The sequence below is a fragment of the Dendropsophus ebraccatus genome, chromosome 1 (assembly GCF_027789765.1).
Source record: "Dendropsophus ebraccatus isolate aDenEbr1 chromosome 1, aDenEbr1.pat, whole genome shotgun sequence".
Classification (NCBI taxonomy): domain Eukaryota; kingdom Metazoa; phylum Chordata; class Amphibia; order Anura; family Hylidae; genus Dendropsophus; species Dendropsophus ebraccatus.
In genome coordinates, this window is record NC_091454.1 from 120,158,714 (window position 1) to 120,174,276 (window position 15,563).

The following is a 15,563-nucleotide window of genomic DNA, read 5'->3' on the forward strand; positions in this document are numbered from 1 at the left end:
GGTCTTTTCTCAAAAAAGGAGACAAAGCACAGGAAGTCCCAGTCCTTTACGCATTTACAGACAAGGCTAAGTATTGATTGACAGTTATTCCTGAGCGTGCACGGAGTGGGACAAGTCTTCACTGTGCGTGTGTACAGCTGCTGCATATCAACATTCAGTAGCAGAGAATCCTGGAGGTGCTCATATTGTATGGTCAGCTCTCTTGTCACACAGCACCAAAACCTCTGTAACCACACAGTGACATTATACTAACGGTATTGTTACATAACAAAAAACATTGTCTGCTGGTGTGCATGCATAGTTAATAATGTAATTAGAACCCCCCCCCCAGTTAATGTACAACCTGCATGATAAACAGGTGTCTTTCCTTGAGTGAGCGCATAAAGGATTGTGACTTCCTGTGTTTGGTCTCTTTTCTCTGAACAGAGAAGACCGAATATCAGCTTGGAGGGAGTATGGACCACAGTCTGACCACATATAAAACATTGATTTAAACATAGAAAACTTTAAAAAAAAATAAAGTGAGTATATTGGATAACTGGTTGCGATCACACCCCCTGTTAATTTCTTTTGGGAAAAAAATTCCAGTGCCTCTTTAACCCTTTCATAACTATGGGTCATTGATGCCTCAATGCCCAAGTCATTTTTAGACTTCAGCTATGGGATCATACAGGTCAGTTAGCTTAACATCTGTAGTAGAAAAAATGATGGAAACACTTCTAAAAAATAAGATAACGTATCACCTAAATATCAACAATTTGATGGATCCAAACCAGCATGGCTTTACTGAGGGCTGATCATGTCTGACTAATCTCACAGATATATCGGTGTTACAGGTAGAGAATACCGCGCGCTGTGTGGTGTTACAGGTAGAGAATACAGCGCGCTGTGTGGTGTTACAGGTAGAGAACACAGCGTGCTGTGTGGTGTTACAGGTAGAGAATACAGCGTGCTGTGTGGTGTTACAGGTAGAGAATACAGCGCGCTGTGTGGTGTTACAGGTAGAGAACACAGCGTGCTGTGTGGTGTTACAGGTAGAGAATACAGCGTGCTGTGTGGTGTTACAGGTAGAGAATACAGCGTGCTTTGTGGTGTTACAGGTAGAGAATACAGCATGCTTTGTGGGTGGGACTACAATAAAATGATTAAGTACTGCAAATAATTCAGTAACACAATGAAACTGCAATGTGTGAACACAGCCTAGATGTTCTGCAACAGATTTGGGCAGGGAATGGCCACGGTGGAGTACTGTGATGAACAGCTGAGGGAAATCAATGCATTCTGGAACCTGTAGTGCCATGTACAACTGATAAACCAGAAAGTACAAGCACACAATACAGAATAAGAACCCCCAAAGCAAATGGATTTTTGGTAGTTACAACACTCGGTTAGACAGGTAAGCAATGCTATATGCTTCTGCATACCTCTACGTGGAGTTAATCCCTGGATAGTTCAGCAGATTTGTGGTTGGCTAAAGGATAGATATCAGAGAGTTGTTGTTAATAGTGTATATTCCGAGCAGAGACTGGTTACAAGTGGTGTGCCACAAGGGTCTGTTCTGGGTCCTATTCTTTTTAATATGTCTGTAAGTGACATAGGAGAAGGATTGGTAGGTAAGATTTGTCTGTTTGCCAACACAGAACTACTGATATGATACATGGATCGAGGATTCCTTTCTAGTGCATTGCTTTACATTTAAAAACATTTTCTGCCATCAGCAAATACTTCAGAAAAGAAGGATTTAGGGATGGTGATTTCAAACAGCCTTAAAATGAGTCAATAGTGCATCCAGCCGGTAGGAAAAGCAAATCATTTGCTGGGCTCTATAGCTGGAGGTGTAACCAGTAGGAAAAGGGGGGATTGTGATCCCGCTGTGTAGAGCTCTAGTGAGACCACCTCTGGAATACTGTGTCCAGTTCTGAGGGCACAATCTGAGGTTAGTTGAAGGAGAGATCAGAAGCAACATAGAAAAAAGAGAAAATATTACTTTACTGAAAGTGATGTAGATGCTTGGAAGAACAAACTTCCAGCAGATGTGGTTGGTGAATCCACAATAACAGAATTTGAACATGCCTGGGATAAACATCTATCTATCTAGTATCATGAAATCACTCCCGGCCATCACACTCTTCAGTAACCGTGGTGCCTTGCCAGAGGAACCGGGATAGAAACGAATGCAGATAAGTATTGTGATTTGTGTTATTAACATGTCTCTTAACCCCTTAGTGACCGCCGATACGGCTTTTTACGGCGGTCACTAAGGGTCCTTATTCTGCTGCCATCAGCTTTTTACGGCGATGGCAGAGAATAAGGCTGCGGGGCCGGGACAGCCCCCACCCCATCCCCCCGGCTACCGGAGGTAGCTGAGGGGTTGGGGCAGTGTGTGGGGTCCGTCCCGCCCCCCCCCCCTAACCGACGATCGCCGCTATTCACGTTATAGCGGCGGCCGTCGGTAATGGGGATTACCGGTGCTGCCGCCGCCTTTCATCTCCCCCCGCCGTGAATCTACGGCGGGGGGGGAGATGAAATAAGTGTCCCCCAGACCTCAGATCAGCCCCCCCTAGTAGGGCGATCACTAACCCCCCACCCCCGGCGGCCATCATTTCCAAGATGGCCGCCGCCATCGCTGTGAACCCACTAATGTCTGTTCACAGCGATGCAAAAGTTAAAATGAATGAAGGCCCCATGCTCTCCGCCACCGGAGAGCATGGGGCAGTCATCGGGGACCCCCCTGTGGGGTCCCGGTACAAGCGATCAGCGGTATATACTATATACCGCTGATCGCTTGTACCATGTGCTCCCGGCACTTTTTATCCCCTGTCACCATGAATAATTGGTGACAGGGGATAAAAAGTGATGTCCCCCCACCCCCCAAGTCGCCCCCCACCCCCCCTGTCACCCCCGTCCCCCAGTCATCCCCCCCTTCCCCATATACTCACCTGATCCTGGAGCTCCGTCCTCCTCGACATCCTGGCTGGTTATGAAGTGCGCATGTGCTTCACAACCAGCCAACTCTGAAAATTTTAAGTGACAGAGACCAATTTGGTCTCTGTCACTGAACTATGATTACTGAGATAGAAAATATCCCAGTAATCATAGTAATACAGTGAAAATGAATATGTAAAGTACAAAAAGTGACAAACATACAAAAAAATAAAACACACACTTTTTATTATAGTAATAATTGCAGTTTACTCCCAAATTACCCCTAACCCCTCCCCAGATTACCCGTAAGCACCGCACGTTGCCCGTAAGCACCGCACGTTGCCCGTAAGCACCGCACGTTGCCCGTAAGCACCGCACGTTGCCCGTAACCACCGCACATTGCCCGTAAACACCCCAAATTGCCAGTGACCCCCTCCAGATTGCCCGTAACTACCCCAAATTACATGTACCCACCCCAGATTACCTATAAGCACTTCAGTTTATCAGTAACAATCCCAGATTGTCTGTAACCCTTCCAGGTTGCACATAACCCCCCCCAGGTTCCCCGTAATCATGCCAGATTACATGTAACCCCCCCAGATTGCACGTAACCACCGCGCGTTGCCTCTGACCACGCCACGATGCCTCTAACCACACCACGATGCCTCTGACCACGCCACGATGCCTCTGACTACGCCACGATGCCTCTGACCACCGCACGTCGCCTCTGACCACCGCACGTCGCCTCTGACCACCACACGTCGCCTCTGACCACCACACGTCGCCTCTGACCACCAAACGTCGCCTCTGACCACGCCACGGCGCCTCTGACCACCCCAAATTGCCAATGACCCCCTCCAGATTGCGGTGCCCATGTCAGATTACAGGTACCCACCCCAGATTGCCTATAAGAACTTCAGTTTATCCGTAACCACCTCACATTGCCTGTAACCACCCCACGTTGCCCGTAACCACCCCAGATTTTTTGTAAGCACTGCAGGTTGCCCGTAACCACCCCACGTTGCCCGTATCCACCCCAGATTTTTTGTAAGCACTGCAGGTTGCCCGTAACCACCCCACGTTGCCTGTAACCACCCCAGATTGTCTGTAAGCACTGCAGGTTGCCCGTAACCACCCCACGTTTCCCGTAACCATCCCAGATTGTCTGCAAGCACAGCAGGTTGCCCGTAACCAGCCCACGTTGCCCGTAACCAGCCCACGTTGCCTGTAACCAGCCCACGTTGCCTGTAACCACCCCACGTTGCCTGTAACCACCCCATGTTGCCGTAACCACAGCAGGTTGCCCGTGACCACCACACGTTGCCCATAACCACCACACGTTGCCCGTAACCACCCCACGTTGCCTGTAACCACCCCACGTTGCCTGTAACCACCCCAGGTTGCCGTAACAACAGCAGGTTGCCTGTAACCACCCCAGGTTGCCGTAACAACAGCAGGTTGCCCGTGACCACCCCATGTTGTCCGTAACCACCCCAGATTACCTGTAACCACCTCTAGATTACCCGTAACCACCCCAGGCTGTCCGTAACCACCCCACATTACCTGTAATCTCATTTTTTATTTTTTTTATTTTAGTATTTGCGCTATTCTAATAACCATTACTAGCTGCGGTTTTGCTCCTGTAAATTGGCGCTCCTTCCCTTCTGAGCCCTCCTGTGTGCCCATACAGTGGTTTATGCCCACATATGGGGTACCTTTGTACTCAGGAGAACCTGCGTTACATATATTGGGGTGACATTTCTCTCCTGTTCCTTGTGAAATTGAGAAATTTCAAACTAAAGGAACATATTATTGGAAAAATTTGAGTTTTTCATTTTTACTGTCTACTTTTGAATACTTTCCTCTAATACCTGTGGGGTCAAAATGCTCACCACACCCCAAAATGAATTCTCTGAGGGGTGCACTTTCCAAAATGGGGTGACTTATTGGGAGATTTTACTCTGCGGACACTACAGGGGCTCTGCAAACGCACCTGGCGCTCAGAAACTTCTTCAGCAAAATCTGCATTGAAAAAGCTAATTGGCGCTCCTTCCCTTCTGAGCCCTCCTGTGTGCCCATGCAGGGGTTTATGCCCACATATGAGGTACCTTTTCACTTAGGAGAACCTGCATTACAAATTTTGGGGTACTTTTATCCTCTTGTTCCTCATAAAATTGAGAAATTTCAAACTAAAAGAACATAATATTGGAAAAATTTGAGTTTTTCATTTTTACTGTCTACTTTTGAATACTTTCCTCTAATACCTGTGGGGTCAAAATGGTCACCACACACCAAGATGAATACTTTGAGGGGTGCACTTTCCAAAATGGGGTGACTTATGGCAAGATTTTACTCTGATGGCACTACAGGGGAACTGCAAACGCACCTGTCACTCGGAAACTTCTGCAGCAAAATCTGCATTGAAAAAGCTAATTGGCGCTCCTTCCCTTCTGAGCCCTCCTGTGTGCCCATACAGTGGTTTATGCCCACATATGGAGTACCATTGTACTCAGGAGAACCTGCGTTACAAATTTTGGGGTACTTTTTTCCTCTTGTTCCTCGTGAAATTGAGAAATTTCAAACTAAACGAACATATTATTGGAAGAATTCGAGTTTTTCATTTTTACTGTCTTCTTTTGAATACTTTCCTGTAATACCTGTGGGGTCAAAATGGTCACCACACACCAAGATGAATTCTTTGAGGGGTGCACTTTCCAAAATGGGGTGACTTATGGGGGGTTTTCTCTCTGCTGACACTACAGGGGCGCTGCAAACGCACCTGGCGCTCAGAAACTTCTTCAGCAAAATTTGCATTGGAAAAGCTAATTGGCGCTCCCTTCCTTCTGAGCCCTGCTGTGTGCCCATACAGTGGTTTACGCCCACATATGGGGTACCGTTGTACTCAAGAGAACCTGCATTACAAATTTTGGGGTGCTTTTTCTCTCATATTCCTTTTGAAAATGAGAAACTGTAATCTAAACGTATATATTATTGAAAATTTAAATTTTCCAATTTTTTACTGCCTAATTGTGAATACTTTCCTCCAGCCCCTGTAGGGTTAAAATGCTCATTATACCCCTAGATTAATTCTTTAAGGTGTGTAGTTTCCAAAATGGGGTCACTTATGGGGGTTTTCAGGATACCAGACTTCTAAGTCCATTTAAAAAAAGAACTGGTCCCTAAAAAAATCAGTTTTGGAAACTTTCACGAAAATTTGATAATTTGCTGATAAATTTCTAAGCACCGTAACAACCTAAAAAAGTAAAATATGTTTACCAAATTATGCCAGAATAAAGAAGACATATTGGTAATGTGACTTAGTAACTAATTTATGTGCTACGACGTTCTTTTTTTTAGAAGCAGAGAATTTCAAAGTTCATAAAATGCAAATTTTTTTAATTTTTCATGATATTTTGATGTTTTTCAAAAAAAACACACAAAGTAGTGACCAAATTTTGCCACTAACATAAAATGCCATATGTGACGAAAAAACAATCTCAGAATCGCTAGCATACGTTAAAGCATCACTGAGCTATAAGCGCATAAAGTGAGACAGGTCAGATTTTGAAAAATGAGCCTGGTCATTAAGGCCCAAACTAGCTGCAGCACGAAGGGGTTAAAGGGGTTATCCAGTGAAATTCTTTTTCTGTCAAATCAACTGGTTTCAGAAAGTTATATAGATTTGCCATTTACTTCCATTTAAAAATCTCAAGTCTTCCCTTACTTATCAGCTGCTGTATACCCTGGTGTTTTCTTTTCAGTCTGACACAGTGCTGTCTGCTCATATCTCTTGCAGAGACAGGAGGAAAAGGAGTCTGGAACCCTTAAACACATTGGAGGAGATTTATTAAAGGGTGTAAAATTTAGACTAGTGCAAAGTGCCCACAGCAACCAATTACAGCTCAGCTTTCAGCTCTAGTAAATAAATAAAAGAACTGGGATTGGTTGCTGTGGGCAGTTTACACTAGTCTAAATTTTACACCCGTTAATAAATCTGGGCCATTGTTTCTGAGGCTTACAATAAAAACTATGTTCGTCCAATTTGTTGTACTCCTTGGCCACTAATCTGAATTGCTTCCTATGACTATGTTCACAGAACATCAAAAATAAAGAAAAGGCAGCCGATTTTGATATTTAAAAAAATGACTGCAATGGCAATGCATTTAAGTCAATAGAAAGACGGATGTCCAATGCACACAAAGTATTGAATAACGGATGTTTTTACCATGGATGTCAAGATAATGAACATGATCATTATTTTCAGCCGTCTTTAACAGCGGACGTTTTTTATTAGTTCTTCACACACAGTTTTTCTTTTGTCACGGTTTTTTCTGTTTTTACTATTAAATTCAATTGACTTTTTAATTAAGACACACCCAAAGGGCGATTAGTAACCCCAAACTAGAATAATGTACCAAAAGCCGTCATTGCACTAGGGGAAGGCTAGACAGTTGAATGACTGAGTCTTAAATAACGGACGGCATTTTAAACGGAGCTAAAAAAAATTTGTGTGAACATAGCCTTCGAATGGAATACAGACATCCATAGTAGATGGGTACAGTAACATAAATACTGATGACAGCTATAACATTAAAGAGGTACTCCAGCAAAAATGTTTTCTTTTAAATCAACAGGTGTCAAAAAGTTCCAGAGATTTTAATTTACTTCTATTAAAAGAATCTCCAGTCTTCCAGTACTTATCATCTGTTCTATGTCCTGCAGGAAGTGTTGTATTCTTTCCACAGTCTGACACTGTGCTCTCTGCTGCCACCACTGCCCGTGACAGGAACTGTGCAGAGCAGTAGCAAATCCACATGAAAAACCTCTCCTGCTCTCCAGACTGGAAAGAATACACCACTTGCAGGGCTTACAGCAGCTGAAAAGCATTGGAAGACTTGAGATTGTTTTTCAAAGTAAATTACAAATCTCTTGCACTTTCTGGCACCAGTTGATTTGAATTTTTTTTTTTTACTAATTCTAGGCAAAGTTTATAATATAGATTATCTCCTTAGACAATTTGTAGAACCTAAAGAGATGTGGCACTCATTGTAGACTTTTGTCTCACTTTATTAACCCCTTTGCTTACCATGACGTACTGGTAAGTCATGATGTGCAGTGTAGAGGGCTCAGAAGCTGAGCAGGCTTCAACTCCTGCCACAGCTGTCAAGACTACTGCTGTAACTGTAACATATAATGCCAGTCATAATTCCCATTCTCCTGATGGTGGTTTATTATAAAATAACCCTGAAATCTTGTAGTTTTTATTTTGGCCACTAGGCTTAAAACTAAGTTACTATTTCCTGTTTTGTTCAGCTAATTTCCCAGCAGTGCCTTTCCCATCAACAGGAGTACAGTTAAAGGTGAAACTGGTATATAGATAACAGGTACACACAATAGCTGCTGCTTACAACTTAGCCCCCAACTTAGCCTGTGAAATGAGCCCACAGAGCGTGATAAAAATGAACTACAAATACAATATTACGATAATCTATCTTGTAGGGATCTATACCTTCTAATGAACTGGAGTGATAATACTATGAGAAGAGGGACAATAAACATAAATTAGTGAAATGACATTTTTAAAGACAGGTCTGAACCAAGGCATATGAAAAATCGACATACAGTAAACAAAATTATTCTGCTAACCACATACAGGTATACAGTAAAGGTATATAGGAATAGCCCCCATAAGGCTTTGGGTTTTATGTTTAATATATTGCAAAAAATCCTACTTCAATAAGTGTTAAACAGCAATGTGAAGATCATCAACACCTTTCACATTAACACATTCTCTGCACAGCTTGTGACATAGCAGCTGGGCAGGTGTTATCACTCACAAGGTTTCTCGATACAACCTAAATAAAGAAGTAATTCATCATTTATTTTTTTAAACCTTCAGAAAGTACCAGCGTCAACCTTGAAGTAGACATCTCATTGAGAAATATGTACAGGACCTCTTGCTGAAATAAAAGTGAAACACAGTGAACCTTGCTTTTCTCTGTGTTTATTACCAGCACAGAGAACAAAAACAGCTGCAAGGTCCTGATATTTCCTGTTATTAAAATCCTTTACATAAGGAACTTTTTTATTGTTCTTTATTGTTTTCTTTTATTGTTTGTTTTTTATAATAGCTTTTAATAAACCTGTTATGCCTGTCCATGCATACTTAAAAACTATATTTTGTGCCTATCCTATTCTTTAATAGTGCCCATTACCTTGTTCCAGTGTTATGTAGAAAGCTAAATATAAATACCTGATGGGTGGTGATGATAATACCTTCTTTTACAATCAACTTAAAAACAAATCAGAATTTGCTGGAGGGAATAATAACTGCAGTTAGCTATTTTAAAGATGTTCTTCACTGAACTTCATTGTTTTGGCCTGGATACTTAAGGCTCTGTTTAGACTTCCACGTGCTTGCCTATTCTGTGTAGTAAAAAACACTAAGACACCACCCATGCATTATACATTTTTTAATCTTTTACAAAGCTATGATATTACTGTAAACAGGCCCCAAAAAGGGGTACTATATTTAGTTTGGGTTTTAGTTAGTTTTAGTTTTACCATCTTAGAAACTGTGTCCACTTTTTATTAGTCTTTCTTACACAGATTGAAATGGAAGAATAGTCAGTACCCATGCATCACACATGAAGGTGGACAAGTTCAATGTGCAGTCCAATCTGTCAGTAATTGTATGTTTTGCCAAATCAATAAATGCTATGTTCCCACATTGTTTCTGAGCCTCATTTTGAGTTGTAAATGGCTGGGGAAAACAGTTTAAAGGCAACATACGTGTAAATAAACAGTATGTGAACAGAAATATGGCTGAAAATAAGGCTCACATAAGGCTCTGTGTGTGTGTCTGTATATATATATATATATATATATATATATATATATATAGTTATAGATTGTTTTTTATATATCATGGATGATCATGTATCCTTTTCTGCTTCAGATAAATGCAGGGTGCACAAAAGAGTTCAGTAATACAACTCCAGTCCTCCTTCAGTACTCCCATGATGCCGGTCTGTCTTGGACACTTGTGAGGGAAGGGTGTTATCCTGCATCTCCGGGAATTAAAGACTGTGAGGGAAGTTCTCGAGAGCTGGTGGAGCCAACCTCTTACTCTCAAGGGGACTATGAAGATTGGACAAGGGTAACAATCGTTATACCAAGATCACTTGCCTCAAGGTAAATTATGTAGTTGTGAAATACATTTATACATTTATGACTATATACATAATGGTTACCTTATTTATGTTTTTATAAAAATACAGTAGAAACCTGAAACTTATGGTTGAGGAAAAGAAATGTTAGCAGTCAGTTTGGGTCATCAGACCTGCAGTCATGCCAGAAATTACGCCTTACATGAACACAACAATTTGTTTGTAACATGCTTGTGTGAAACTGGCCCTACAGTAACCTAGCAGTCTCGGATGATCATCCCCTACATATGGATTAATTTAGGTGCCTAAGATCTCTGCACATCTGTTTAGCTAATAGAGTTCAAGCAGCCAAGTTATATTAAAGCAAAACAAAATTTTCATCCGTGAATTTTAAGTATTGGTTACTTGTCTTGTTAAGTTTGGCCATCCATTCAAAATGCTCAGATCCTGTTGATATAAAATACTGGTATCATTTTTGATGGAGTTGTTCAGGAGCTGCTGACCTTTGGCCCTGGATGTCTTTGCCCTGTATATCGCCCTCTATTCTACTGGTTGCATCAAATAAGGCCTCTTGAGACATTTTCTTTTAGCTGCCAGACAGATCATTCCAGGCTTTGGAAATTAACCACTTACCCTCCTGTGTCATGTGAGTTAAGACATTGGACCACTTGTAAAGGAACTCTATTCTACATTTACCAACCAATATATACTCTTTTTTCTATATTGTTTGGTGCGTCTGGCTCCTCTTTAGAAAAACCTATTCTTTCTAGGTGTGGTTGTTTACTTTTGCAATCCCTTCTAGAACCTGGATTAGAGCCTGTTTATAATGGTCTAGACTAGCTGCCGATCCCTGTCCTATGTACCTCTCCCATGTATTGTCTAGCTTTCGCCATTGTTTTTATTGTTGTTTGTTAATATTTTTTATATTTAATTTCTTGCTTATTCAGAAATCCCAAATGCCTTGACTTGTGCTTGTCTTGTACTTGACACATTTCTTTGAGGGTGTGTCTTTACCTTGTTCTAAAGTATACTGTATTTTATGATTTGGAGGTTGAATAAGCTTTTGTTGAACCATAGATATTTTTTGATTTTTGGAGGCAAAATTGTCAGTTTACAAATGTCTAGTACACAAATATCTAACACCATTATAAATGGTATTTTTCTAACAGAAACCCAGTGTAAATAATGAAACAAAAAATCTATGAAGTTGGATGTAATTTACCTGTCTTCACTAACGCAGTGACTTGGAGCATGCGGATCTGCCAGGAGCATCATCCTATCTCCTTGGCAGCCCACTCTGATGTCAGCGGGGCTGAGTGTCAGAGCAGGAGGTGGGGCAGAATACTCAGTTGGAGTGCAGGGACCAATTAGACTTTGTGTTGTTATACTGGCACTTAGTGTAAGGACCATTGCCCAGTTGGGATAAAGTAATGGTGCAATGTCTAAGTAGGTTGAGGTGAGAGCAGATCTGCCCTATTCCCCACCTAACATGTCACTTTTAACCCCATACACATGTAAACACATGTAAACTGTATGGCTGCACCAATATATCACTCATTATGATTTTATATACATAGTTACTTGACTGCATCAATGTCATGATCATTGGCTTACAAATGTTATCACAACCTTTTCTTTTTGTGTAAGCCCTCTGGGTGTGTTTCCCAGAGCTGTATCAGCCATACGCTGTGGGAGGCCATCTTCTAACTCCTCACCATTCTCATCATTACAGCAGACATGCACAGTACAGCATTGTATCCTACTGTCTGCTGCGATGAAGCTCCATTGAAGCTCCAACAAGTTGGATGACAGTCTCCTGCAATGTATGGCTGATACAGCGCTGTGAATTACAACACATGATTACATGACATGACTACAACACCCAGATGACTAGGTGCCCTGCATTTACATATAGCGCAGGAAATTTTCAAAATAAGTTTTCTGATCATACCGGACAGGGGCACAGGGAATAGGTTTATGTTTAGGAAGTGTGCTTGGTGATGTACCGGCACAGTTACTTAGCGCTATAGTATGTAGATTTTGGAAGTGATTGATTCCCTTTAATTTCCTATATTGAAAGGGGAACTACAGGGAAATGTGAAAATCCAGGGTGGGAAGGGGATGGTGGTAACATAATACAGTAAAGAATCTATACTTAGAGTACTAATAAAGAATCTTTACTTACCCATCCTTGTACCCCTGCAGCCTCAGCGCCACCGCTCAATGTAAGCCTCCTGTCTCCAGTTTCTCTAAGCCTCCTGTGTCATCATGAATGACACGGCAAGAACTCCCTACTCAGCCAGTCAGTGAATAGAGAGATGTCCTGCCCTAGTCACTGACTGGCTGAGTGGGCATTTCTGAGCCAGGTCATGACGTCACAGAATAGGGGGCTACAGGAGTCTGGCATGTGTCCATGAGCGGTGATGCTGCCCTGCAAGGGCACAGGGACAGGTAAATATAACTTCTTTATTATGTTACTACCCTTGTGGCCTTAGGAAGATTAAAATGAATACTCTGAGAACACACACACACACACACATGCAGCGAGCCGGGGTGCTTGTAGGAGAGAGTGAGGGGAATGAGGAGAGGATGATGGCGGTAGTAGTCTTTGACTGTTAGGTGGTTATGCCTCTCCTGAGTGTAGCGCTGAGCTCCCGAGTGAGGGGATGTACTGAGAGCTGCAGAGTGAGTGGGTGCTGTACTGATAGACTTGTCCCGGTCACAGGTGGGCTTGAGGGCTTCCACAGCTACAGGGGACTCTCTGGCGCTTCCCGGTATTCTCCTTCTCTTCTGTGGGCTACTGCAGAGGTTCCTGTAGGGGGGCTGCACCTGTGTGTGAGGTGGTCAATGGTGTGGACCTGTGGTTCCCCCGGGGCCAAACCCCTAATACTGCTGTCCGGTAATATGGCCCTTGGTGGTGATGTGGTGCAGGTAAACCAGGACAACAGGGAGGCAAGGAGGGAGGCAGTTTAACAATAACTCCTTTACTGATGGACTTGCAGGTGTTTTACAGTCCTGTAGCATACAGCTGTTAATACTAAGGGCCTTGACTGGGTTACTGTGCTTGTGGAGAGTCTGGTGGTGTGTGGAGAGATGATCTGCCTCAGATCTTGGCTTGTCAGTACATGTGGGACGCTGGTGGGCACTGTGATGCTGTGGACCTCTTCCCCAATTGTGCTTGAGTCTGTTTCCCTCCCTGTCAGCTAGGGAGCTTTCTGCTTTGGTTACTGAGCCAGGCCTTAGGCCACAACCTTCGGGTCCCAGAGGTATCCAGGGTTCCTAATAAATCTTACCTCCAGAATTCAGGAAGATGGGTGCAGAGTACTTTGTTAACTTTGCTCCCTTTTACAGTCAAGTCTTTCCACTTGGGTGTTTGGCCTTAGAATTCCCACTGACTATATATGTGCTGGCCCTTTCCTGAGGTTGCACCCGACAAACGGTCTCTCAAAGTCTCACTCTTTTTCTCTCACCTCCTGCTGTTTTCTTTGGCTGCTCTGTTGGTAATAATCTTTCTTCTTGTTCTCCTCAGCAGCTTAACTCTGTGGTGATCTCCTGAGGTCATGTTGTTCCTTCTACAGCTAGTCACTTGTCTCTGCTAAACACTACAACTGCCAACCTTTTATGGGGGGTCTATTTGCATACTCCGCCCACCTTCTAGCACTTTCTAGGCTTACAACACTAGCTTAAGCAGTTCCCATTAAGGACAATAGGTGTGGCTGTTTGTGTGGTGTGCAGTGAAAAGCATGTAACCCATTCTCTGCCTGCCAGTTACACTGGTACAGAGAAATACACATAACAGTTTAATATAAGACATATTAACTCCTAGAATATATAATAAAATACTTGTTGATAGGTGCCATCCTCAGCCCAGCCGCAGAAATTATGCTCTGGTATACTACACACGTATATATATAATATTGTGGTGGCATAACCAAGAATTTTAAACGTACTGTCATATGTAATTTTTCAGTTTATTATCCATCATTATGGAACTTAGAGAATAAAAGATTATTGATTTTTTTTATTGAAGAAAACACATTATATCATATTATCACTTATTTATTTGTTTCTTTAGTTAAAACAGCTTTGGTTTTTGACTGTAAATGCAGGTAAGCAATCCCTTACATGTTTGGTTAATGTGCAAGACATATTTTAGAAATCTTGTATAATCTTGTTGGCAGAATACTATTTTATTTGTTTATTAATTTATTTATTTTTGCCTGGCAATTATCACTTCTGGGAGTTCAGGCTTGTTGTCCTTTCCCAGAAACTATGTTCTTGGACCAGCACATCTCCAGATGGCAAGTAAGCCCTGCACAGCAAGGACATACTGTTTAAATCCCATTTTTTTCTGCTGGAAAGGGGAGCCAGTGATTGACTGTTGTGTGCAATTCATCTCAGCGTGCCATCATTTCTACTGCTCCTCAGCAGTTTGTTTGCAGAGTCATATGCTGAAAGTCACAGCAGCCATTAAGAAGTAGTAAATGTGGCATAGTGACAGTTCATGTTGATGGGACTTAACAAATGAGATGAAATGAAAATAAATTATGCTTAGGACCTCCACACATACTCATTCTATTAGGACATTTTACTGTTTAAGAGAGGATTAGGAATGAAAGCTTGTCATGCACACATAATGATTAAAAAGGTACACCTGACAAGGTTATATAAAATATCAGTTCCATAGCCAGCCTTTTTCTCTGACTGGGAAATTGTTTTGTTTTGTTTTTTTGGTTTTTTTTGCAGAATGCAATTTATATACTCACAAAGCTAAGGCACAATTATGTTGCTGTGAAAATTATTAAAGTATTGCCTCAACATGTAATGATAATACCTTAATATAGCAACATCATATTTAGCACTGTTTAATTTGATGCAGTAGGGAAAATAGAAATAACTGTACAGGAATTATGGTTATCCAGTATATGTGTCAACACAGATATAGTGCGGTTGGTGAATGTTGTAAAATGTCTAGTATAGGTAGTGGGGGGACAATCATCTCCAAATTTGGACTTGCCCTGTGGTGTCTGCTTTCTGGTAAAAGAAAATTAACCCAATTTCAATGATATATAAAAAAAATTATTCTTACCCTCAATATTACCCTCAGTATTTCTATTAGGTGATAAACCTTTGGCCCATACAGATCAATAACACAAGCTTTGCAATATATGCACATGGTTACCAGGATCCACATAGCATTGAGGTCATGAAGAATAGAATTAATTTTATGATGAAATTTAATAAAATCTTGGTAATAAGAGTGGACAACATTAACAACTATCTTAAAGGAAAAGTCCGGAGAAAATTTTTATTAAAGTATTGTATTGCCCCCCAAAAGTTATACAAAATAACAATATACACTTATTATGGGAAATGCTTATAAAGTGTTTTTTTTTCCCTACACTTAACTACTGCATCAAGGCTACACTTCTTGAATAACATGGTGATGTCACTTCCTGGATAAAATGG

The 15,563-nt window shown here is 41.8% G+C and overlaps 1 protein-coding gene across 2 annotated transcripts in view; it reads left to right on the forward strand.

The window, feature by feature from the left end:
• Nucleotides 1-15,563, forward strand: part of RELN (reelin) — a 524,687-nt gene that overhangs the window by 393,552 nt on the left and 115,572 nt on the right. For both annotated transcript variants that reach the window (XM_069977829.1, XM_069977836.1), the window contains exon 28: nucleotides 9,884-10,119. In XM_069977829.1, the coding sequence (XP_069833930.1) occupies nucleotides 9,884-10,119 (236 nt within the window). The remainder of the gene's footprint in view (nucleotides 1-9,883; nucleotides 10,120-15,563) is intronic.